The sequence below is a fragment of the Marmota monax genome, unplaced genomic scaffold (assembly GCF_021218885.2).
Source record: "Marmota monax isolate L192 unplaced genomic scaffold, Marmota_monax_Labrador192_F-V1.1 WCK01_AAM20220418_F8-fsc00006, whole genome shotgun sequence".
NCBI lineage: Eukaryota > Metazoa > Chordata > Mammalia > Rodentia > Sciuridae > Marmota > Marmota monax.
Window position 1 is genome coordinate 5,987,940 of NW_026693712.1, and position 27,612 is coordinate 6,015,551.

A 27,612-nucleotide genomic window follows, 5' to 3' on the forward strand; every position below is an offset into this window, starting at 1 on the left:
ACAAAGATTCATATTGATATTTACATCAGGAATCAGAATAGCCAGAAGATGGGCCTCATAAGCTCTGGCTTTCACAGAAATTAAAACATCAGCTTGGAAATCTTTGGATGGTATGTGTGCCACCATCTGCTTCAGTCTCCACTGCTCTTTTAAATTAGCACTTCAGTCATTTATGTTACCTGCCTGGCTTCCCCAGGCATTTGGGATCACTGATTTAAAAGATGCTCAGTCAGAGTAATCTACCACTACTTTTATTCTTAAATATATGACATTTCCATATGCCAATATCTTGAAACTTCCTCACATCCACAGACAGAATAGTAAATGTAGCTTAATCCCAGTAGTGACAAAAACAAGCATAAGGATAAAAAAATCGTATATATTGATTTAAAATATTATAAAGGCTCTGGTTTTGAGTGATGTCACTGGAAACTGATTTTGCTGAGTGATAGTTTACAATCAACATATCTTCATATACTCTAATCCTGAATTTCTAAAGGCAACATGATTTCATTTGAACATGCAAATACAATTATTTTGTCATCTTCAAAAGATGCCTTTTTTTTCTAAACATGGTACCTAATTTAAAATATTTAAAAATTGGAAAAGTATATTTTATTCTTCTACTTTGCAATCTATGCTTTCTAAATAATTTCACATTAATGTATACCATGTTTTCTACCCAAATTTAAATATGCTATCAAAAATTAAAGTGAAATGTGTGTTAACTACAGTAACCGGATAGTATGGTACTACAAACTTTCTTTTCTTACTACTGATTTAAAAAATCACTGATATGAAACTGTTAAATGTTAATATTACCATTGCTAATACTCTGCCTACACTCTTAAATGTCAAAAATGAACCTACATAAAGATGTTTTGAAATGAAAAATTTATTGTTTCATAGCTCATGGGAAAAAATCCCTTCAAATGAAAAACTGTTGTTTACAAACAATATGAAATTAATAGGTTTCTTTTTCCACCATTAAATTCAAGTTTAGTAATGACACTGATAAAGAATAAGGTCAAATTGCCATACATACAATATAGCGTTGAAAAAAGGTTCCTCAGTTTAGATCTTTATAATATAAAGCATTAAGAAAATTTAAACTCTGAAGTGGGGAAAGGAAGGACCAGGACCTGTCATTGTTTTCAAACAGAAACAAATAACAAATTTCCCCATTGTCCAAAGGGTACAGCTGCAGTTAGCTGGTAACTGCTGACTTTTTAAAGTGCTGGTCTACATTTATTCTTCTGTGTTACAAACAATACATAGTTTTCTATTAACTCAGTATGAAAGACTGAACTTGCCTGAAGTATCTGATTAAAGAAACAATTTTAAAAGATAGTTTTTTTTGTTTTGTTTTGTTTTTTGGTGCTGGGGATTGAACCCAGGGCTTTGTGCATGCAAGGCAAGCACTCTATCAACTGAGCTATATCCCCAGCCCCAAGATAGATTTTTGAGTAGTACCAACTTTAGGTATTAAGCAGAAAATATTTTACTTAAATACATTCATTTAAAAAATATCCTGAAGTGATTTTTCTCCCAAATATCTTATTTGAAGCAACTTTCACCAGACTCAGTGGTTTTGGATGGGCCACTAACCAAAGGACAAGAAAATTCATGGCTAGTTTCATGCATAAAATCCATGAGGGCATGAATCTTACCCAAACACACACGTCCAGTTCCATCCAATGTAAGGCCTTCTGGGCACTCACAATGAAAAGACCCTTTGCTATTGACACAGCGTCCATTTGGACAAACGCCAGGAAACACCTCACATTCATTAACGTCTGCAGGGAAATGGAGTGAGCAGAGGGGTAAAGAAGTCACAAATAGGAAAAACAGGTGCAGTTGCAGTTCCTGTATAACATATTCAATCTGCAATACAATGTGGATTATTACTTGAGTTAAGCAGAAATATTCCACAACCCAGCCACCAGCTCTCCTAGGCACCAGCTGTGAAAATGACCACAGCCTTGTCTATCCATAAAACAGCCCAGACATGCTCCTCTGCCAGCTGTTCTGTGCCTTGGAGGCTGGCGATGTCCTCAGGAAACTTACCAACTGCATAAAGAGGAGAAATGGGAAACCCCAAGCTGCTTCCCCCAAGTACTGTGCTAAAGTATTTGTTGATTACACTGACTATTTTCATTGAAATTTCAAGATCTCTGAAGGTAAAAAATATTTCCAAAGCATGAGAGTGAATATCAATTTTATGATACTGCTCTGAAGATTTACATCATCTAAGAATTCACTCACCTTCACAAGTGACACCTTTAATCCTAGCAAATCCTCTTGCACAAGCTGTATCTGTAAGAACAACAGGACAGACTTTTACTTCATTATAAAAGAAAATACAACTGTTTTAAGCTCAAGAAACAATATGACAGAATTTTAAATTGAAGGTGGAGCTTTAAAGGCTGAAGACTCCAGTTCTCTCTTTCTTCAATTCAGTGGAACAGGACTTGAGTGGTAACTATACTGGCAGCGACTTGTATCAAGATGTTTCCTACAAGACTTGTATCAAGATGTTCTCTACAATTCCTCTTTCCTCCTATTGACAACTGAATGACAAGTAAGTAAAGGACTCAGGAGAGCCAGAGTCATCATATTCTACTGGGATACATGCCAAGAAAGGACAGTGAAGGATACAAGTAGCTACTTAGCACCTAGATTCAAACCAATTCCTTTCCTTGTCTAAAACAACTGAAAGATCTGCTTCTACTATGAGGAAAAACCAAATGCATGTTTTAGGAGGTGAATATTTTTAGCTAGGAAAGACAACAATTTAGATAGGTGTCTGCCCCAGTAAGAAGCACACAGTGACAAATTTAGAAGCCCAGAAGCCCCTGGACGGCCACCTACCTAGTTCACAGCGCTCACAGGGACTCCCCCAGGCAGCTCCCAGGGTAGCACAGCATTCGGATTTCAGAGTGGCTCCGTTAATGTTCACTTCACAGCGGTTGTCCTGGATGTTGAGCCAACAGGTCCCTTTCAGGCTGTCTGAAAAGGAGTAGGAAAGGTTGGAGAACTTGTACCTCCAAAGCAAATGGAATTCCACCGTGTACACCAAAGGCGTGTGTTACAGTGTTAAAAAACATAAGAAAATCAATTTTTAAGGCTTTACTAACATGTCCCTTGAACACACATGAACAAACATTAAAATATGGCATTTTACATATATGTAAATGACTGTACTCCACACATCTCATGATATGGCAATAATACAATTATGTTTCTGACAGCCTATCGAGGAGTCATTGTCACCCAAGAAACACAGTGCACTGCCATGAAGACACAATCACTTGAGTGAAAAATATTTGTAAGATTTATCCTTTGTGATAAATGCTTTGATATTTAAGATTTTATTAAATAAAATTCCTCAAATAATCTCCTCTCCTAATTTCCCACCAAATTAACTACATACAATTTGTGTTCTGTAATAGAGAAACCAATATTTCTTGAAACTGAAAAACTTGAAAGAAAAAAACCCTAAGAAATAAAGAAGGAAATAAATAAACATCACCTATAAATCTACCACTGAGACATCCTCAGGGCTAATACCTGATGTATTTTCTTTTAGGCATTTTCCTATGCATGTGTATATAACCTTTAGTTCAAAAAGTAATATATGTTCATGGTAAATCTTCTGAGGAAAGGGAGAAGTATAAAGAAGATCAAGAATTACCTGGCATCCAACCATTTTAGATATAACCACCCTAACTTAAGGGTGTCTCCGTATCAAATGTAAGTTCCTGCTTTTGAATGTAGAGTTATCTAGTAAAATACTACCTTACTTTGAAATTTTATTCCATGTGCATTACGAGCAGTTGGAATACCTGCAGATGTCATAACAGTATTTCAAACAAATATTAAAATACTGTTAAGTAACTGATTTTGAAGCAGTGATAAGTAACCCAGTCAAAGTTGACATGACAAAACACCAACTGGATACACAAACATGAAGCTTTCTTTATAGAACTGTGGTTCTCCATTAAGTGTGCAAGGCTCTTGTTAAAATGCAGATCCATGTCTCCAGATATGCATCCCAGATACCTGCATTTTGACAAGCTCCTCAGGTGATCCTGATGCAGGTCATGCAGAAAACACAATTTCAGGTTTTGGTTTTAAGAGTGTACTGTGGTACACAGATGAGGAAAATAACAAAGAGTATTTCTATATCATTTACTCTAAAACTCAAAAAATTTAATAATAGGTGCAGATAAAGTTTTACTTCCACATTCCATAATAAAAACAAATAATAACTCTCACAAACCCAGAAAGGGAGTTGTGATGAAAGTGGCGGGTCTTGATGAGACTGGTACTGCAGCCAGGAGGAGGCTGCCACAGCCCAAACCCTCGGGAGCAGAGGTTGAAATAAACAACTCTCATCTTGACTGGATATGAGAAGTTATGAGGCAAAGGTGTGCAAAGAATTGGATGATCACTTTGCCTTCTTTCTCTCTGGCTGGAACATTCACTTTGGTGTACAACTGTACACAAGTGAAAAAGGTTTGCTTGATAATGCTTGTGTCAAGTCCCAGCTACAGGCTCTTTACCACCTCACACCTGTGTATTCTGTAGCACAGAGGAAGCAGGTGCTTGTGGAAGACCACTGCAAATTTAAGAGGTCTTCACTGATCCAAATTAGTTACTGAATTCTCCAAACTAGTTAGTGACCTTGGGTGTGATCATTTTAAGTAAGATACAATAATAGGAACTGAAAATATTGACAAAGGCACTATTCTAAAGGCTTTCCATCTATTTGTTTACTTATTAAAACAGCCATATGAGGTATGTGCAATTTGCAGATGAGGAAACAGAGGCACAGAGAAGTCAACTCATTTATTCAAGGTCACTCAGCTAGTACAGGATCAGAATCAAGATTTGAATTTGCAAGCTCTATTCCAGCCCTTCATTCTGTAGCACCACACCTGTTGGTACTGAATCAACACTTGAAAGTTACAAGTCATCGGAAGCCCCCCTCTCATTTCTCTTTCTCCTTCTTTCCCTGTCTCTATCTGCCTCTCTTTCTTTTTCACACTTACACAGGATAGATACACATGCATGGTCAGGGTTTGGTTAAGAACTCTGAAAAAAGAGCTGGGCACGTTGGTGCGTGCCTGTAATCCCAGGGGCTCGGGAGGCTTGTGAGTTCAAAGCCAGCCTCAGGAAAAGCCAGGTGCTAAGCAATTCAGTGAGACCCTGTCTCTAAATAAAATACAAAATAGTGCTGGGGATGTGGCTCAGGGGTCGAGTGCCCCTCAGTTCAATCCCCTGTACAAAAACAAAACAAACAAACAAACAAAAACTCTGAAAAACAAATAAACCAGTAGTAGTTGGAGAGACACTGTTACTTTAACTGAGATGGTCAGAGAAGTCCTGACTTACTATGTAACATATAAATAGAGAATAAAAAGAATAAAAATTTGTGGCAACCAGCCACAGAGATCAAATACAGCAAGTTTCACATGGGATCACACTGGACGGGTATGGGCAAGAAGTAGGCTGGGGTGGATCAGGTGGAGGGGTGGAAGGCAGAGCAATGGGAGACAGAGACAGCGTGAGATCATGAGGGTAACACAGACTTTGGCAAAGCTCTGAGCTTTTGCTCTGAGTGAGTGGAGAAGCCAAGGTTTTTATAGTCAGGGTTTCCAGACAAAGAATGACATGTGCTGACTTATGATTTAAAAGCATTACCCAGTGGCTATGTGGAAAATAGACTCCAGGGTAGCAAGCATGGGTGAGGGAGGAGGGGCGTTAGAGATAGAGGTTACAGTAATAATCAGGGTTGTTGGTAGCAAGTGGTTGGAATAGCCATCGACTTCAAGTATAATCAATAGGTTTTGCTGATGGATTTGATGTACAGTTTGAGAAGAAGGAATTGAGGATGATGCCAAGGATTTGGGGTGTGGAAGTTGGAAGAATGGAGTTGCCATTTGCCAAGACAGAACTGTTTCTAGGAAACACAGGTTCAAGCCAAAAGATAGGAATTTGGGTTTGGACGTGTTATGTTTGAGATGTCTAAGCAGTCGTCTGCACTTGGATGTCTCAAACAGCTGGAATTAGTGGAGAGGTTGAATATGGGGTGATCAATTTGAGAATCAAGGTAGAGGCCATCTAAGGATGAGCGCCCGCCGAGAAGCAAAAAGGTCCATGGACTGACCGGTGGAACCTGTCAGGTTGGAGGGGAGGCTCACCAAAGGAAATGGAAAAAATGAGCCAGAAAAGTGAAAGGATAAGAAGAAAGCTGTGCTTCGGAGGCCAAAAATGAAGCACTTACTAAGAAAGAGCAAATGCTGGACGGCCAAACTCAGCTAATAGTTTAACGTGGAAAATGAAAATAAGCTGTTGGATTTGATCACAGGGTGGTTATTCCATACAAGGGGAGGACAGAGTGCAGACCCCAAAGATGAGGGAGTGTGGGTTATACAGAGCCATCAAACCAAAGTAGTGTAATGCACAAAGATAGTATCAGTCACGGTTATTGTTCTATATTTAATGATATCAATTGTAATACAAAATAGTCTTTGAAGTATTTCAGAATAATTTAAAATGAATTTTTAATTTGGAAGTTTGAAGAATAGATTCTGAATCCTTACATATTTCTAGTATTCAAATACCTCATATATGATCTAATTTAACTTTAGTGACCATATCATTGTTTTTGTTCCTTTCGAAATGTAGAGACCTGAACCCTGTGAAAGAAAGCTCTAGGCTAATCATCAACACAAGTCACTGATGGTCCTCTAAAAACACATACATAACTTTCCTCTGTATATTTTACTATTTTCTATTCCATTTTTTTCCTTGGATGTGCTTTTTTAAAGGAAAGTTGATAAGATCATGTCTAAAATTTTAATATAGTAAGTAGATTTCTCTCTGAGTAGTTTTAGGCTGGGACATTCAAATTCCATCATAATGAATGAAAGAATGGCACTGGCTGGGAAGAAAATATGGTGGTGCTTAGTTGCTGGCAAGGGGAAGAATGACATAATGACTTGGGAATTAAAAGTCTCTGTTTCATTAACAACTCTAAGGCCAAAAGGCCAAAATAATAGAAGTCTATACAGTGAAGCAAAAACCAAGATAGCTTTGATGCTCAAGTGGCTTACAGACTTAAGATTTCTGACACACTAATCTACTAATGCTGAAATTATTTCCTTGGCATAATATAATGACTCCACTCAGTTGGAAATTGTTCCTTAGCAAAAATATTTCTGCCTTACCCATCCAATCTGTGCCCTAACTTCCACCAGGAATTCTATAAAGAAAGTAGTGCCTCAGGCACTAATATAGAGACCTGAGGAAGGCTCAGATTTCAGCAGCTGTACCCCACTGGGAGATGGAGAAATCCATACTTCCAAAGAGAAGGTTTCACTGATAATTTTGAACTTGGGTCATTTCTAGTCATTTCACAAACAGGTATCCTGCCATCCAATGATTAACATCAGACATAATACTAAAATGCCATTATCTTTAGCAAGTATTAAATTGAAAATTCATTTTGGCTAAGTAACAAACAAAATATTTCCAAATCATTGGGCACTATGTAAAACTAAAATAGCTTCCTATTTGGAATATATATTTACTTCACTTTAAAGGTAGATGCTAGCCAATAATATGAATTGTGGCATGATTAGAGAATGGAGGCATTGCCCCTAGTAGTAGGGAAAAATCACCAATAGTCGTTTCCTTTAAACATGCTGTATTTTTTCAAATAGTAATATGTCAGACAACCTTGTTCTACAAATATCTTACGTCCTTATCCAGAAACAACCTTATGCTTTGAGATGTATTAAAAGATGCTAGTTTAGGAGTTTTGGAATCTTTCTCCTTAAAGATTTCCCAAAGTAAGAAAACACTTATCTTCCCTCATTGGAATTCATAGATTTATGATTGATGAAAAAAAGGAAAACATAATAAATTCCCTATATATGTTTCAAGTTTAAAATCTTCAAATTCTTGTCCTGTTAACTAAATCCAAATTCCGTAACATTTTTGTTCATGATAGAAGGTTGTTTACAGAAAGTATGCAGTAGGGATTTGACTGTACTGTTGCCTAAGGCGTTTTTAGGGTAATGTGTATACATATGTCTGTGGTATGGAAATGCTTATAACCTATAGCATATCTACTTATATGAAAGGAATACTTTGTAGAATCTAACGAAATTTAAAAGGATGCCTAGTTTATACAAACATGCTTTTCTCGCATCACGTTATGTTCTTGCTAAGAGGTATGTGCTTATCTTTGCAGTGAAACCGAAACATCAATACCATGTATGAATCTTACCGATACAGATCAATCCAGTGGAGCTGAGTTTGCTGCCAGGTGAACATTCACAATTGAAAGATCCAAGGTTGTTCCTGCAGGCTCCATTGACACATGGGTTGCTTTCACATTCATTTATATCTGCAATCCAGAAGGAAAAGATTCTGTTAGAACTGCCATGTGTTTCTGGAAAATATTATTCCAACAAGTCATGCTATGCCAGAATGTCTGGTAAACTTGGCTCTTGTAATTTTAATATGGATCTACAAGGCATAAAATGAATGGGGAATGGAGACATGCATTTTACAGTGTAAATACACATCTACATGACTGGGGACTCAGTAGGACTACAGGGAACAGCCTATTTGGAAAGGGTTCAGTATGTGCTCTTTCAATACATTACTCCAACTATATAAATTGGATTAGTTTCCCCTGTAAGAGAATGTAATTCCAGGTGCAACATGCTGTGCACAAACAAATGTCGATCATTTCTGTCATTTATGGTTCTGTGAGGCTTTGAAGACAAAATGTAACAATAGTGGCTTTGATTTCAAACCCCTGGGTATGAATCAGGAAATAAGGGCTGAAACTTTCATATTGGATTCAGAATTCTCCTCTAGTTCTTATCCACCTTTCTCTTTTTTTGGTTCTTTCACATTTATAAGTTTAATCTAGTGAGTTTTTCAAACAACTAATTTTGGCCAAATAAAAATCAGAAAAAACTATAGTTGCAGCTGGGTGCTTTGTTGCATGCCTATAATCTAAGCAACTTGGGAAGCTGAGGCAGGAGGATTGTAGGTTCAAAGCCAGCTTCAGCAACTTAGGCCCTCAGCAACTTAGTAAGAACTTGTCTCACAATAAAAAATAAAAAGGGCTGGGGTATGGCTGAGTGGTTAAATGCTCTTGGATTCAAACCCTGGTACCCACTGCCCGCACCCTACGACCCCCCCCCCAAAAAAAAAGGGAAAAAAGGAAAAAAAGAAAAACTATGGTTGGGAGTATAGCTCAGTGCTTGGCAAGTACTTAGCATGTGCAAGGCCATGAGTTCAATCCCCAGGGACAAAAATATACAAAATAGAAAATTAGAAAAAATTGATAAAGTGTAAGTAATTGCATTCAATATGACTCTATAATCATTAATCTGATTTAAGCAAATCATATATCCACAAGCTAATTCTTGCTGATGATTCAAAGCAATGACAGTATGCCTATGTTCTCAAGATCAAAGACACTTCCAGCATAAATTCAACCATTTGAATTTGAAGAAGTGGCTCAGACATTTCTTTCTCTACTTGGTGAATTATCTGAAACAGGTTGAAATACTTCAAGCCTTTTTATGATGAATAGAAGGGTTTTTGAGTTCACCAGAACACTTTTTCCCCCCCAAAGATTACTTTGAATTTAATACAAAGCACTTTCCTATACTGAAGAAAATATAAACAAATAACTGGAAGATGCAAATGCTTATTATTCTTGAATGTCTGGAGTCAAATATAAACTAACAGGGCAGGGCTCACAGTTGATTTTTAAGTCAGTGAGCTTGAAATGCAAATTTAAAAAACTGATGTAGAAAACAAGTAGTGTTATTTCAAAATTACTAAAGAAGTACCCAGATACAAATTTAATTATTAAAATACAAATTGATGAAATATGAATGCATTTTGCTTTCAGATTGTTTGTTGTCTTAATGCAAAATATAAGAGCAGGTTATATTATTATAGCACAGATTTAAAATAAAAAACATATTCCAGAGTATTGAAATTCTTTCATACAAATACAACCTAAAAAATGGAAGCAGATAACTAATCTGAGGATATGTCATATATAAATCTCCTATTAATTTCACTTGTGAGAAGTCCCCCCCCAAAAGAAAAAGGTAAATGTCACAAACTTTTAAAATCTCTATTTTAAATTAAGCAATGACAAACTCAAAAACTGCAAACATATGCAATGACAACTACAAATATCAACTATTTAGTTTTACTTTAAATACAATGTTTTTATGTTATAAATGTCATGGAACCAGGAATTGAAACAGTTCACTGTACATTCCTGGAAATAAACTTCAAAGCACATCTGGTTTACATTTAACTAGTTATGTCACTGGAAACACAATCTAAACCACAGTACTTGCTGTAAAAATTTTAACTTTCACAGACCCTCAAAGCTCAAACAAAAAAAGTAAAATAAAGATTTTGTAACTTCAGTCTGAAATATAGAGCACCTTTCCTCTCTATTATTACTCCAATTTATTATATATTTAAAATAGCTTGTTGAAAACATGAATGAAAAAGTTCATGAAGAAGGCAAATATATACAGAGAAAGCTAGAATCTTCAAGGAATCTGCTAATAATAATAATAATTCCCTGTTTAGTCCTTGGAAATTAGTTAAGGGGGAATAGAATGAAGAGAACTGCTTCAGGCAGAGAATTCACTGTTTGCATGCAATAGTGGAAATCAGGAGACCCAAAGGAAAAAGAGATTAGAGGCCTGTGGGTCTATTTTTTTTTTCTGCAAATCACTTAATAAAATGAAAATGCAAATAACTTAGTGGGTAAAAAGTGTAGAAATAAGTTATTTGAATAGGTTTCCCATGATAAATCATTTTTATTTCTGTTAATGTCAGAAGGCTACAGCAAATAATTTCTCTGTCATTTCTTCTGTATTTATGTAACATGAACATCTTTTCTATGAATAACAGATACAATTTGTTTTTATATTAAAGAAAAGGCTCAGAGTATCAAGAGCAAGTATGCTTTGAACAGAATAAGCACATATCCCTCTTTCTAACCCTCCCTGCTGCCTGGTTTGCTCCTGAAGTGTCAACATTAATATAAATGCCCACGATTACACTATTAAACACCATTGGCTCCTACTCTTCTTACTTGTTCATGTAAGCAGACGAGTGTCTGACTTTTACTTCCTTGGTATTCAGCTCTCATCTTACTTGGTACAGTGGAAAGAATATAGTATTCATAATCCTTGACAGTTCGGTGTGAGTACAACTCAGAATCAGACACCAACCATTTAATCCCACACTATGTCTCTCTCACAAGCTCATCAGAGGGTATTGTCACTATGGATGGGAGATCTAGTTGCAATAATCAACAGCTTAAGATGATATCCTAAGGTGCTCTTGCTCTCAAAATTTCCCAAGATTTAACAGCTTACCCTTGAGTAGACAATGGATAAAACAAATTAAGGGCAGTGGGCAGGAAGGGTAAAAGTCAGGAAAAACTTTTAGAAGTCCCTTCTCCCACACCTCCCTAAAAATGTGTAGAGGAGATATGTCTTCACAAAGTCCCTTTTTCAGAGCAATTCTGAAGGGTAAAAGGTATCAGAAGAGGAAGAGACCCTGTAGTTAAGTATATTCAAGAAATCCAAGCTGGTTTAAAAAGAGACCCTAATAACCTTCAGATACTCCCAACTCTTAAGGGGCCTCCTGCTCAGCAGACCAGAGAACTTCAAATCCTTCCACTAGGAATGGATGACTGATCCGCTCTGAGCAGTTTTCACGAAGCTGTTGAAAAGTGGGGAAATAGTTATCACCACTAAGTTTAGAGAAAAAGAAGACTTCATGCTGAGATTTTCTTTTTCTTCTCTGTTTTTTCCTTTCTTCCGGCTAATTACTGTTTTTCAGTGGCCCTTCCAATTCAATCCAAACTTAGAATTGCACTATGTAATTGCATTTTGTTGACTTGAGCCGAGTCATTTGGTTTTGGCATCTCACTCTATAGTCCTAACCTGCTTCTGTTCACAAGAATGCTTTGAAGTTAAACAGGAAGAAGAAGAGAGAATGCTAACATCTTTTTCACATAATATTGCTATTGCAGTTTTCTTGGCTATGGAACCACTAAGAAACAAATACTTTAACAGATAAGCAAAGGGCTATTCCATAATAATTAAAGACGAAATCTGTTAAAACAAGTGTCTGTTCTGAAGCAGTAATTATATATGAGAAGGTTCTGGAAGCATTATGTAGGCTCATACATCAAGAATTAAACAAGGACAATGACTAGTAGTCATGCCACAGAGGATTCTGAAATATAACTTTGATGGGGACACAAAAATATAATTGAATGCACTTTCACTTGGCCAGTGTTTCAATGAAACAAGGACTTCCCTAAGTGTCCAACTCATTCACATAACTTCCAGTGCAGAAAAATGTGGTTCAAAGAAAGGGTTTTTTAAACATTGGTTTATGAACTGTAAGTTCAAATAATATCTATTTAATTATTAATTGGAAATGACAATTTTCTTAGACTGTAAATTTCATTAAAGTGATGATTTTTACTTAGGCCTCAAATGTTCTCTGGGCCAATCTCTTGGGTAAATCGCCTATTTCACAAATAAAATGTGCAAGAGCTGACTTGTCCATTGCAATTCAAGTTCCTAGGTTAACATGTCACAGTGGTTTTAAAAAGGGAAAACAAAGTAATCACACAAAAATCTGCCATTTTATTTCAGCAAGTGAAACAATATGGTTCCTTCCACTCTTTTTTTCCCCCCCACTTCAAAATGTTTGTTTCAAGTGTTGTTGATATTCTATCTGAATGAAATAAAACTGTCAGTGTTTATACACTGGGTTAGATGCATGCTATTTCTGAAACTACTGGATTAGCTGAAAGAGATCATTTTCTAAAAAATTCACACAGCCTTTTTTGAGTATACTGTTTCATAACTGTCAGTGTGATTGACAGGTGTCCATCTCTAGGTACTTTCTTGTCACAGCTAAGGTAAGGAAACAACTCCTACCTTCACATGTCTCCGTCTCTGTCCGGAACACATAGCCAGGGGGGCACGTGCAGCTGTAACTTCCTGGCGTATTTCGGCACAGTCCATTATCACAAAGCAGTCTGTTCACCAAGCACTCATCGATGTCTGAAAGCAATCATTGGAAGACAGGAGATATACGTATTAAAATGTGTATCACAGTGATCAACAATATTTTATTTTTGTTTTTTCTCTATTCCTCCTTTGACTTAGTCTCCCTGTACCACAGCACATACTTTAATCTTAAGCAAAATATATTCAGTTTTATTCAAGTGGGACGTTCTGATGCTAGAGGATACTTCTAAGATCTTTTGGAGGCCTTGAAAAATATGATCGGTTGCAAAGGCTTCATCACTATTACTTTGTTCTCCATTTGCTTTTTGTTCCACAATAGGACTATAATAGGTTTATTTATTTCATTTATTATTATTATTAAATTTACAGTTCTGGGGACGGAATCCAGTGGTACTTTACCACTGAACTATATCCCTAACCCATTTTTACTTTTTATTTTATTATTTATTTATTTTTTTAAATATTTATTCTTAAGTTTTAGGTGGACACAATATCTTTATTTATTTTTATGTGGTGCTGAGGATTGAACCCAGTGCCTCATGCATGCTAGGCAAGCACTCTACCACTGAGCCACAACTCCAGCCCCTACTTTTTATTTTGAGACAGGGTCTCACTAAGTTCCCAAGGGTTGGCTTCAAACTTGTGATCCTCCTGCCCCAGCCTTCTGGGTAGCTAGGGTTACAAGGTGTGTGCTACTATACTGGGCTTCATTAAATATTTTTAAAAATATTTTTTTAAATTGTAGATGGACACACTACTTTTATTTTATTTATTTTTATGTGGTGCTGAGAATCATACCCAGCACCTCACACATGCCAGAAAAGTGCTCTACCGCTGAGCTACAACCCCAGCCCTTCATTTAATATTTTAAAGCACTAATGAAATATACAAAAAATACAAAAATATACATATAGGCTAACTCATTTGCCTATATGCTTATCAATATATAATTAAAATGACAGATGGCATTTTTTCTAATTAAAATTTGAAAAGAATGCTTTTAACAACAGTTTTTGAAAGGTTTTCCTTAATTTCCCACTATGCTTTCTTTTTTTTTTTAAGGTTGAGAGAGAGAGGGAGAATTTTTTAATATTTATTTTTTAGTTTTCGGTGGACACATCTTTGTATGTGGTGCTGAGGACCAAACCCGGGCAGCACGCATGCCAGGCGAGCGCGCTACTGCTTGAGCCACATCCCCAGGCCTCCCGCTATGCTTTTTTACCTCAGAAACAACTGGTTACTACTGAAACACTAGTGATGAACTTTATGGTTTCCTACAGTATTCTAGAACAGCCTAGCAAAGACTGTCCAAATCTTGAATTTAAGAAACTCATATTCACCTTTATCTTCATAACCTCATTCTCATTTTTACAAGTGCAGTTAATGATAGAAACAAAAACTGTGTTTGGGGTAAAGACTTCCTTTTACTTAAAATTATATGTTTCGTCTTGCAAATAACAATTGTCTCCTTACAGACAGTATGCTGACACTGTGAAGACATGGAAAACAGATCAGAAAAACCCCCATCTCCTATAATCTCATCACCATGGTAAAATCAGGTTTTATGTTTGATCTGATCTTTTTGCTTTTGGACACTATGTTTTTACTTCACTTCTGAATCTTGATGTGAACTTCAAAAAATAACATTTTATTTTAAGGATTTGTATAAGTTTTCCCATTACTGTGTGATGTTTTATCAAGTAATGTTTTTTTACTCATTTCTCCATACTCGTGGACTGAACTGAGTCCCTCATAGAGCGATGTTGAACTCCTAACCCCCAACATCTCAGACTGTGAACTGATTTGGAATTAGAACTTTTATAGATATAATAAAGTTAAAACAAATTGGCATAGGTTGCAAATCATCGTGACTGGTGTCCTTATAAGAAAGGGGAAGTGTGGATGGAGAGAGCGACACAGAGGGAAGATGAGGGAAGAACACAGGGAGAGGACCACCATGGCTGGTGTGAGGCATCTACAAGCCAAGGAACTCCAAGGATTGCTGGCAAAGAGCAGAAGCTAGAGGAGGGAAGGAAGGATCCTTCCTACAGCCGTCAGAGAGCATGTCTCTGCTGACACCTTCATTTCACTTTGGGCTTCTATCCTCTTAAACCATGAGAAAATAAATTTTAAAAGCAACCTAGTTTGGGGTAGTTTGGTACTGCAACCCCAGCAAACTGAAACACTATTACTAGATTTGGGCTTTATTTTATTTTCAAATTCTAGTTTTAATTTTTCCAAAATTATGTATATACCTACTTTAAAGAGTTCAGTAGTTGTAAAACCTCTTTAGCATGTGAATCTCTCTGAACTTCCTATATTTAGTAGTGTACCCATGTTCTCAACTGCACTTGGAAGCTGACCAGGAAGTGACTGCTTCTGGTTTATAAAAGCTAACTTGGTTTGCACACTTTTAGAAAAGTTCGATAATTTTTGGCTGGTATTCTTTCCTGTAGGTATCAAGTATAGTTTTATAAATCTATAAATCTATCTGTATGCATGTCTTCAATTCAAAACCAAATGTATATATTCAGTAATAAAAATGATTACCAAAAACGCAGAAAAAAATGCATTTCTTTTTAATCCATAACTTGGCTTTAAAAGTCATCAAGGACTAGTTGTAAAAATTATCATGCATAGTGATGGATCAAATAACGTTCATTTTGCAGAAATAGATTTAAGTGACATATGGGAAAATCTAGATTCTCTGCAAATTCTTGACTATCTAAACTAATAGAAAACAATTAAACAACCTCAACCTCCTTCCCATTCCTTTATGTTAAACATATATTACAAACTTGAGCTTTTTCAAATGTTCTGTTTCAAATTAAAAAAGGAAACACCTTTATGGCAGTTATCATGTCTACATATGTTATTGTTACTAGTTATTTCTTTATAAAGTACTCTTAGTCTGTGACACTTCATTTTCTTATTATTACCCATATGCCTGTTAATTTTTATTTATTTGTTTATTTATTTATTTATTTTTAAATTTTAATCTGCTATATATGACAACAGAATGCATTACAATTCATATTATACATATAGAGCGTCTGTTAATTTTTGAAGTACTTAGTGAAAATTTATAGGATTGTAGGAAAATTTACAGGATTTATAGAAAAACTACAAGCCAATACTCATGTATTCATTCATTTAGAAAAAAATATTTTAAATACTTTAAGTACCACTAAGATGTTGCTTCTGGGTAACAAAACTTGTTGGATTCTGATATTTTTACATCAATGTGTACAATAATGGAAACAAGAAAAACTGTAACATGTCTAGTTTTAAACACCTGTTAGTTATACTTTCATTTCTCTTCTCATTCATGGGATCAAAATATATGAAAGGCTCATGTATATATATAAAAAAAAAACCTTACCAATGCAGTTTCGTCCAGAGGCATCTGGTTCATAGCCACTGTTGCAATTACAACGGTAACTGCCACGTAAGTTTTCACAAATTCCATTGGCACATATATCAGGATCCAAGGCACACTCATTGATATCTGCATTAAATATAGAAAGTATAATAATCATAGACATTTTATTATTGGTTGATAAATTCAGATCTAATGAAGATCCTTCAACCGATGAACTCTGCAAACCCACAATTCATCTGCCTTTCAGACAGAAAAAAGAAATAAAATAATTGGTAAGAAAATAACTTTGAGGGATCCAGGATACTTTACTACTAAATCAGAAGAAAAATGAAAGGAGACAGAAATTCTAAGAATAAAACCATGTAATGTGTCCATATTTATGATAAAATTATAATAAAGGAAATTTATAGGCTGTTGGCTCAAAATCCAAAGGAAAACTCATCTTGATAGGTATTATCACCATCCAATTAAAAGACAAAGATGTATTAGGGTGGCCTCTATAATTTAATATCTCCAAAGCAGGATATTTCTGTTTTATTATCTTTTTTTTTACAGTTTACTAAGTGATAAGATACTTAATAAATTTTCTCACTGTTGATAAATTGAAATGAATGGACAGATCACTTTAAACATGGCTGCCTTAGCATACAATGCTTTTAATAAGCTACGGACATGACCACTGCTCAAGTAATTTTACAATAGGAGGATAGTTCTGCTGGGGAGGCCATACTGATAGGGCATTAAAAAACAAACAAGCAAAAACCAAAAGAGATACCCCAAATCAAATTTTGTTCACTGTGCTCAAATTTTGGTGATTATTATTTTCAAGAACTTGGAAGACCTTCTTATATACTTTCTATAGACCCTTTTCTTTTTATATTTGGAAAAAATATCCTTGTAAGAGTTTGCTTCTTTACTCTGGTTTTGGATATTCATTTAAAGATTCACCATTACTGTCAACTAATCTGTGTTTTCCTGAACATGAAACATGAAAGTAGAAGAATATACATGAAGGGAAGATTAATAGAACCTTGTAGTTTTGCTTAAAATACACGATCTATATGTACACTAAAATGTAAAAGAACTTTAAAGTCATAAACACATAAGTGCTTAAATGCTCAAGATTTCATATTGGAAATTTGTTAGCCATAATACTAAATTTAAAATAAGAAAACATCAATAAACTTTATTTCTGTAGTTTTTGAAAAACATTTTAGTATTCTTAGGTGTAAATAGTCTTCAATTATTTTAGGACAGTATATCCCAAACTTGATTCATATCAAATACCTCTTAACTGTATCTGCATCATGATTTAATATTTTTTCTTAAAGTTGACTCACTATTGCTTCCTCTTAAGTGACTGTATCTATAAAATCATGAATGAGGTTTGTTAGTAACATTATTAACAAAGCTTATTTCCTAGATAAATATTTATCCAAGATGAAAGCTGGTCTAGTGGAAAATACCACTTAATATCATTAACCATTTATCTGGATATAATTTACCTATTAATTTTTTATTTTTTGTTTTATTTGGTCTTAGGTATTGGACCCAGGAATGCTTTACTATTGAGTATATCCTTGGCCCTTTTTATTTTTTAGTTTGAGAGAGGATGTCCTTAAGTTGCTTACGCTGGTCTTAAACTTGCGACCTTATTGCCGTAGGCTTCTGAGTCACTACAATTATTTTGATTTAGAGACACCGAGTGTGCCACTGCACCAGTTCCTTGCCTTATTATTTTAAGGGAATGTTTACATAGTAAATATAATCATATTCATACTACAATTAAAATCTATGTAATTATATTAGTTACAAAGTTGAAAATGAATAAAATTACCTCTTCCATCCACAGTGATTCCTACTCCACTACTACAAAGGCCATGGAATTCAGCTATATGATAAAAAAAATAGAAAAATTAAAAACTCTAAACTATACCTGTTACATATACCAGTCATTTACCATTTGGAAACTACTTGGAAGAATTATGTGGATTAGTTTTTAAAATGAAATAAATTTCATTATTTTTTAGCACATCATTATTATAAGAATCCTCAAATCACAGGCAAGTATAAAAAAATAAAAATCACTTGTAATCATCCTGAGTATCATTAATATATTGATAAATGTTACCAATGATTTCTATATATGGAAACTTTAAAAAATGTAAAATATATTATAGAGATTGCTTTGTTTTCTTCTCAATAAAATAATAAGTCAAAACTTATTTAATATTTACCAAGTGCATGATCTTTTTCTAACATTTCACATCTAGCAATTTAGTGAATCTTCTCAAAACTACAAATAAGATGCTGTTGTTTTCTCTGTCTTACAATGGGGATAACTGGGTTATAGAGATATGCAGCAACTTGACCAGGTCACAGAGATTTTAGGCCAGCAGGCTTGGCTCCTGGGCATCCTATCACAAAGAGGTCCTATCAATGCCCCATTTAGGAATCCATTTAATATTTTATTCTCAGTTATGTGGTGGTGCCAATTTCCTTCAATCTCTTCCTGAGGAAATTAGGTTCATCTAGCCTTGAACAAATATAACAAATAATGGAAAGTTCAAAATCACTAGGATAATCCCTTGAAAGTAAAAGTTAAGGTCTATGTGCCTCTCTTGAGGATTCTGATAGCCCTTGCTTCTTTCTTTAGACTACCTTCCCCTCAGCAGTATCCCTTCTGGCTACCCTCTCTATCACAGAACACACCAATTACCTATAACTTCAACACTGTGGTTAAAAAAAAAGTCACTTTACATTATTTATTTGTTTAGAGAGAGTGGGAATCTTTTTACACAGAAATCCACCATTTGTATCTGTGTTTTATAAAATCCTGTTTGAGTACCTTATACTTTTTATCATAGAGGACTTCAAATTTCCTTATTGATTAATACAAATTGCTTAAAGATTAAGAAATGATACATTAAAATATTTTCCCAGTTTACACGTATATTTTGGTCTTTGGTCTCTGCTTTGAAAGAGCCTCACCATAATAAAAAATTAAATACTTCATGTGAAAATTATTTTTTAATGTTTATTGTCATGAACTAAGTTATTTTTAAAAAAGTTTTCAACAATATTCATTACTTAGCCCATTTTCCCCCTCACTGATCTAAAATGCTTTCTTTATTATTTTTTATTTTCCCATTTATATCTAGGTCTGTGCCTAGATTCATCTTATTATTTCACTTATATTTTATCCAGTCTTGTACCAATATATTTTCTTGTATCATAATCATAATATGCCTTTTTCAGTTTGGTTTATTTTATAAAAAGATCCTCTTCATTGCCTTTCTTTTTATTAAAAAAGTCATATTCACTAATTCTTCTAGATGCATCAAATAATTTTTTCGAGGTTTGAGCAATCAGTTGGGAACTACAAACCTCCACTTTGTTTTTAATGGAATTATAAGCCATCTACTATGTGGAAATGCTGTTCTACCATTGTCCACAAGGAAAGTTCTTATTTATTTTTCAAGACCAAACTAAGCCCCCTCTGTGAAGTCTTTCCCAGCTGCCTCAGGCAGCAGATTGCTCCTTCCTTTGTGCCCTCCCAGTTCTTTGTTTATGACCCTGTAGGGCACTAATCAGACTAAATTGTAATTTGTGTGTCTGTCTGCCTATATTCTGAACAGTCCTCTACTAAAAAGCGATGAAGTCTGTTTTTGAATCCCCATTGTGCTCATGGATATTCAATAGAGGTTTAGTGAAAGTATAAATGAACAAGAGTCAACCTTATCTATTTGAGGGTCTGGAACGACTAATAAGCAGTGGTCTGAAACCTATGGTGTCAAGATTTAAAAAATAAAATTGGGTTCTTATGTATCAACAACTGTGAAAGAGGTAAGTAAATTTCATGCTATTTATCTTCACAATATCATCAGGGATCAAAGAAATGGAAGCTAACAAACTCATAAAAAAATCTGTGTATCACAATATCAATAACAATAGATCTTTCTAATCACCATGCTCTCTGCCTAAAGATCATATGTAAACCCAAGACAAATCTTGCGATATCAGTGAAGAATTGGATTTATCTTCTTCAATCCAATATGATGACAAAATACTTCAAAACTGATGTACTCTTCAGCCAAATATCTAATGTTACATTTCTCGATTCTTTTGTGGTTATAAAACCGGCACATGTTACTACCTGAATTTTTGGCAGGGCATGGCTGGCAGGGCTCTCCAAAACCATAGTCGGGATTGGCACAGCAGCATTCAGACTTGGTTACAGCTCCAGGGAAAGGACGCACACACACTCCCTTCTTGATGCCACCATAGCAGGTACTGCGCATGTGAGTATCTAGAAGAGGTAAAAGGACAGAGGCTTGAGAAAGTGAGAGAGGCAAAGGGACTTCAAAACCGAAGGCTTCTTTAGGCTAAGTGTCCCCTAAGCTGGGAGTTTCTAGAGGGCATCTGTCATTTTCTCTTAACTTGCATCTTCAGCATCTAAACGTGTTAGGAAACCAACAAATGTTTGTTGAGTGACAGAAAGACTGAATGAATATTAGCTACTTTTTTTTCTCAAGGGTTCTCTGTCTACACAAGTAGTCATTATCCCACTTATCCTTAGGCCTGTCATTGAGCCAAGGTTTTGTCCATAGTTATAAAAAGCACTTTGCGCTCTAATCACTGGCTATCTTATGCTCAAGTTGGCATTTACTATTGTTTCCATTTGAGAAGTTCTCAAATGGAATAATGAAGTGCAGCAAAATTCAACTACCTTGAAGTGACACTACTTGGCCATGAGAGTTCTTGCTTCAACTTTCTGAATTTTCAAGCCTGATATTGCTGTGTCTATGTTTTAATATATAATACTCAGTAAATCCAGTTATAAAAACAACTACCACTATACGTCCTTGGCATTGTACTGGTTAATTCTGCAGACCTAACCTCATGGCATGGCTGAGTCATTAACTTTACAAGATAGGGATCCCTGCCCACATTTTATAGATGAGAAAGATGAAGTTCTCAGGGTTTATATAAATAACATGAAGTCTTAGACTACCCAGAATGGGATTCAGACTAAGCTGTGTAGCTTCTAGAGTGCTCCCTCTTTCCAGTAGGTCATGCCACATCCCAAAGGAGTACTTACTGATTATTCCTCTTGCTCTCAATTATAAAATATTTCAGAACATTAATGCTGCAACAAATGTTTGTTGAGTGAGAAAAAGATGGAATGAATATCAACTATTTTTTTCTAAAGAATTCTCTGTGCTACACAAGTAGTCATTATCCCACTTAATCAAAAAATGCCAGAGAAGTAGTACAGTCTCCTAGTGGTACATTGACAAGGGTATTTCACCAAAAAGATAACAACTATTTTATAACTTGTTGAAATAATTATATATAGCTGTTATGAAATGAGTCATCTAATGATTTCTTATAATATGAGATTTCTGGCTGTGTTAAACAAGTGGAAAGAGGGTGGTGAGATTCACCACCAAGAAGTAAACTCTTACAGCTTTTCTGCTTCTGCTGTGGCTGAGTTTGAGAGAGTCTGCTCCAAGTTACCCACAAATGCACAGCCTAACACAAAGAAGAATCGGCACAACTATGACACGATTGATGATTTCCAATATTGTCTTTGTGAATGCTTTGGCCCTTACCAATTATCTTGGAAGGCATCAAGAGATGGTTACATTATTTCTGTTTCCATGTCAAGAAAATGTGTTATGCTATTTTTAAGTCCTTCGGGTATATACTGGGATGTGGGATAACTGGGTCAAATGGTGGTCCCATTCCAAGGTTTTTGAGGAATCTCCATACTGCTTCCAAAGTTGTTGCACCAATTTGCAGTTTTACCAGCAATGTATGAGTGTACCCTTTTCCACATATCCTTGCCAGTATTTATTACTGCTTGTATTCTTAATTATTGCCATTCTGACTGGAATGAGGTGAAATCTCAGTGTATATTATGCTAAGAGAAATAAGCTAATCCCAATAAACCAAAGTCAAATGCTCTTTATAATATGTAAATTCTAACACATAACAAGGGGTAGGGGAAGAAGAATAGAAGTTTAATAGATTTGACAAAGGGGAATGGAGGTAACAGAGTGGGGCACAGAATAGGAAATACAGTGGAATGAATCTGACATAACTTTCCTATGTACATGTATGAAAATACCACAGTGAATCTCAACATGGTGTACAACCACAAGACCGGGGTCCTAATTAGAATAAAATGTACTCCATGTTTGTGTAAATAAGTCAAATTATATTCTTCTGTTATGTATAACTAAAAAGAATGGGGAAAACTGCCATTCACAAGTTTTAGAAGCAAGAAGATAAGAAGTCTATGGGAGCTCACTGGAGGAGTAAGGCCATCACATACTAGTTTGTATTTCCAAAAAAAAAAAAAAAAAGACTGTAAGTATAATTCATGTGTAGGTTTGAGGACACAAATTGTCCTAAGCTCTGATCTCCATGAGATGATCTTACATAGATTACTAGACTCTGTCATTACCCATTAAATATAGTTTATATAATAAATGAGAGTATATTTCTTAAGCATCTATGCCTGAAACACACACAAAAAATGGTAGATACCTCATTTCCATTTTTAATCTTTAATGAGAACAGTTAGTCTTTCCCTGTTCTAGGACCCTGGAATGAGAAACTAGTTCCTATTATACTATCAAATATAATCAAGCCACTGTCCACAGATGGACAGGATAAGAAGACTGTACCAAGAAAACTACCGGAATGTGCTCACAGGAACGCTTTGGTAGGAAGTTGAACTGAAGTGCTAAGCTATATCTTTTACATATGTTAACAAATTTCTACATGCTTTTTTTTTTTAAATGAGGATTTTTGGAGAAATTTTCCAGGTCATTATCAAATTTTATATATCATTAATAAAATATGGGCACATGTAAATGTTATTTTTTTTCTTTAATACTAACTTTTCTTTCTTATTTAAAGAAGCACCCTTCAAGGCTATGTCCTATACAGGATGTCACTATTTTAATTTAAGAAGACAATAATAATCGTAGTAGTTTACTTATTGGGCATTTGCTATATGCACAACACCACCAAAGATTTACACAAAGAAAATACTTAATATTAACATATTTAATCCTCAAAGCAACCTAATGAAGGGAGCTCAGAGAGGTAACGTATCTTGTCCAAGGTAACACAGTTCGTAAAGAAAAATTAATCTTTTAGTTGGCAAGAAATGCTAGTGTTCATAAAAATGTTGAAATGTTCTTAAGTTAATATAATAGGATGCTAAAAAAGGGAACTTAAACTAGAAGCCTTTGACACTAAATATCAGGTAACAAGGTGAATTATGACATCCCATCCTGAAGGAAATAGATATTGGAAAGCTAGTTACCTGATCTTTAAACTCCTCTCAATATTGAGGACACCAGTAGTTCAAGAGAGTGGTGATTAAGAAAGGATTTGGGGGTGGGGCATAGGGGGGAAGCTGGGTTATGAGTAGCTTCCCTCCTTGCATGTAGTCAGATAAAAAGAGCCCTACAGGAGCACTTGAAGAGCTTCACAACAGCTCCTGCCTAGAAGGCTTCACAGGCAAACCAGTGACTATTACCACTGCAGGGACCAGGCAGAGGTGGTGCATGACACCGACCTCTATTTGCAGTTCACAGACAGGGGGGGGGTGGGTGTGTCTTATGGATTGGAATTGAAGAACATTAAGAGGAGGTCCAAGCTGAAGGAGACTGAATACAATGCACAAAGTCAAACTAAACTCTGATATTTGTCTTCTTTGGATTATTCTTTGAACAATACTGAATATTTATGATCAACTAGAAAAAATTTAGTGATAAGAGAATTCCTAAATCATAGTGTTTGAATTTTCCAGGCACTTTCAGTCTTTGAACATCCCAGCTGCATAGAAAGTATGTGAAAAATTGCTACATAATCTATAAAAAAAAAAAAGAGGAGGTCCCATGTGGAGGGTGCTGAGACAGCATCTGAGAAGGTCTGATGACAGTGGCCTGCTGCAGGAGTGGATACTGGATGAGGACTGGGTACTGGCAGGCAAACATGCCTCCATTGCACAATAGCAGCTGAATGCCTTGAAGTATCCCCAAGAGCTATGCAAGGAAGAAGTTGGCTTTAACTATCTGCAAAGACAGAACATCTCAAAGCTGTCGCAGAACAATGTCAGTAACATAAATGCTTCCTTATTCCGCTGCTAATCTCTCCTCCCCCAGTTTGCCCTTCAGAGAGTCATGAACATTCTCATTGAAGATCTGAGCTTGGAACTGGAATTGTAACTTACAGCCCAATTCAGAGTACTAATTATTATCTGATCGTAGGCATTCTAATATGCAAATTAATAGTAAGGTCATTAAGGTAATGACTTTACCTAAGGTCATTGCAGAATTTTCTTGCTAACAAAAAATATTCAAAAACTTATGAAATAGCCTGACTTTTCCTTCTAACTTATTGGAACCAACTGCCCCCTGAATAATTTTTTAAATTAAATTTAAAAAATGGGAGACACAAAAATACAGTTGTCTTTTGTTTACCCTCGGCTTGTGCGTCATATTTCTTTAATATGCTAGTTAAAATCATGGCTGAATTTTCTAGAGAAAAAAGTACAAACAAAGGAATAAACAAAAAAGTTCTAATATTTAAATTCTAATCCTAAAAATTCGTAAGTATTTATTTCTAACTTAACCAATGGGTCTCAAAAATGATATCAAAGGCAGAAGACATGAAAAAAATCACATCTAGCATGTTATAGGAATAGCAGTATATAATTTTACACACATAACAAATAGTGGCTTTATGTTAAAAAGTTTAAGTAACCACAATGACGGAAAACTGGGGAGAGCTTTCCAAGAGTTTCAGATGTGTTTCCTGTATGTGGACAAGAGGATGAATTTTTGTGTTTAAACACTGAATTCCTAATGACTACTCATATGTTGGTTTCTTGAACAGACAATAATTTCTCCCTCCCTAACTGGCTTTGTATGCACTGTAGATTTCAAGAGAATCATTTAGATGAAGGAAAAAGCAACCAAGTATATTAAAGCAACTGAAAATCTTAAACTCTCTAAGCAGGAAGGGGCTATAATCTTCTAGCTGTTGCATTTGAAATATCCCTGAAAAAGTTCAACCTTGTGGACTGGATTAGATAGAGTGGGTGAATCTGAGTGAATGGAATAGTTCTATCTGTTGATCCCTCCTTGTCCCCCACCATCCTTGGGATCCAAATATCTTGATTCACATCTGTAAGAGTTAAGTATTAACAACTGTGCCTAAGAATGCCATTTCTCTCTAAACTACTTTCAAATCAGTGTTTCTAGGTTTTACTATACAACCTGAAAAACAGTGAGCACAATGGCTAATTCATGCTTTAAGTCTCATGAAACACTTCAGAGAGAAAATTTCATGAATGTGTTTTTACAGCTCACTCTGCTATCATTATAACATATTGTTTGGGTTTTGAAATGCCAATGACACTTTTAACAAACATTTCCAATAGGAGTCCTGAATGACTTACATCCCTTTGTCTCTTCCCTTGGTTCTATAATATGGAATGGGGGTGAAAAATAATTAAAAACATTTTTAGCTTTTTATATAAATCCAAGTTCTGTGGCATTTACATTTAAATTTTTTTGGGGGGGGTAAATTTTATGGTTTGGGTCTGGAATTTCCCCCTCCAAATCTCATGGTGCCCAATGCAACAAGGCGCAGAAGTCGGGACTTTAGGCAATGATTGAACCATGCCGGCTGTAACCTCATCTGTGAATTAATCCATCTTAAGGTTTAGTAATTTGAATGAACAACAGGGTGGTGACTGTGGGTAGGAAGGGTGTTCTTGGAGGAGGTAGGTCACTGAGGGTGTGGCCTTGGGGACTATATCTGTCCCTGGCTCCTTTCTGTTTCTGCCTCTGTCTCTCTGCTTCCCAGCTGCAATGCGCTGAACAGGTTTCCTCTGCAACTCCCTTCTGCCATGATGTTTTTTCCTTGGAGCCAGCTGACCATGGACTGAATTCTCTGAAAACACGAGTCAGAATAAATCCCATTTCCTCTTCGTCTCAGTTATTCTTGTCAGGTATTTTGGTTACAAAGACAAAAAGCTGACTAACGAAGTGAAGGTAAGAATTTACTTAAATAATCTGTTTTTTGTCTTACTGGCTATTAAGTACAAAACTAAATTCCATTGTATTTAGAATTTGGTTATTTAATATTATCAGAGATGTTGATATAAAAACAGATTTTTTTTTTCTTCTTCAGTATTTCTGCCTTGCCTCTCATCAGAACCTTTTGAAGGAGGCTCTCTGGGGTCTCTGTCCATTTAAAAGAAAACAAATTTATTGACATTAGCCTGATCTGGTCTTTTTTACACAAATGGAATCATAGACTATCCAGACTTTTGTGACTGACTTTTTCTCACTTAGCATGATGTTTTCAGGTCTTGTCCATATTTCAGTATGTGTTCTTTTTATGGCTGTATATTAGTCCATTGTGTAGTGTGGATCTATCTGTGTCCATGTTTTCAAAGATCATTTTGGGCAGTGGGGCCACCATGAAAAATTTAACTTACCAACACACACGCGTCCATCCACACCCACAGCCAGGCCTGGGGGACAGTCACAGCGGAAGGATCCTTCGTTATTGATGCAGTGCCCATTCATGCAGATTCCTGGGGTCTGGCATTCATCAACGTCTGCACAGAGGGGGACAGAAGCCCAGCCATTACTGAGTACCAGAGTTTATATGTTGCCACTGCTCTGTTAGATCAACCTTTGAACTTTGAAACTTGTAGAAGAACACACAAAGAACACACAAAGTACAACACTTTCAAGCACATATTTAGAAAGAGTGTTAGAGTAAAAGTGTTTTACTTCACCCATTTAGAAAAGACAAGGGGGCTCAAGAGAAGGAGGAGAAAGAAAAAATCCTGGGGACTAAAATGGAACAAGTTATATTCCATGCATGTATGATTATGTCCAAATGAACTCTCTATTATATATATATATATAACTATAATGCACTAATAAAAAATTTAAAAAAGAAAAAAATTCCTTTTTAATTATTTATTTGACAACGCTATTTCATGTTAAATAATATTTAATTCAAATTAGGTAAGGGAAATAAAGTCTTTAAAAAACTAAG

At 35.5% G+C, this 27,612-nt stretch overlaps 1 protein-coding gene across 1 annotated transcript in view; it reads right to left on the minus strand.

Annotated features, from left to right (window-relative positions):
* The window catches only part of Fbn2 (fibrillin 2), a 233,428-nt gene that overhangs the window by 66,989 nt on the left and 138,827 nt on the right, over window positions 1–27,612 (minus strand). The window contains exons 15-23 of the mRNA XM_046460170.2: window positions 27,041–27,163; window positions 20,666–20,818; window positions 18,347–18,400; window positions 16,510–16,635; window positions 13,035–13,160; window positions 8,300–8,419; window positions 2,872–3,009; window positions 2,266–2,316; window positions 1,671–1,796 (exon numbers count right to left, since the gene is read on the minus strand). Of these exons, the coding sequence (XP_046316126.1) occupies window positions 1,671–1,796; window positions 2,266–2,316; window positions 2,872–3,009; window positions 8,300–8,419; window positions 13,035–13,160; window positions 16,510–16,635; window positions 18,347–18,400; window positions 20,666–20,818; window positions 27,041–27,163 (1,017 nt within the window). The remainder of the gene's footprint in view (window positions 1–1,670; window positions 1,797–2,265; window positions 2,317–2,871; window positions 3,010–8,299; window positions 8,420–13,034; window positions 13,161–16,509; window positions 16,636–18,346; window positions 18,401–20,665; window positions 20,819–27,040; window positions 27,164–27,612) is intronic.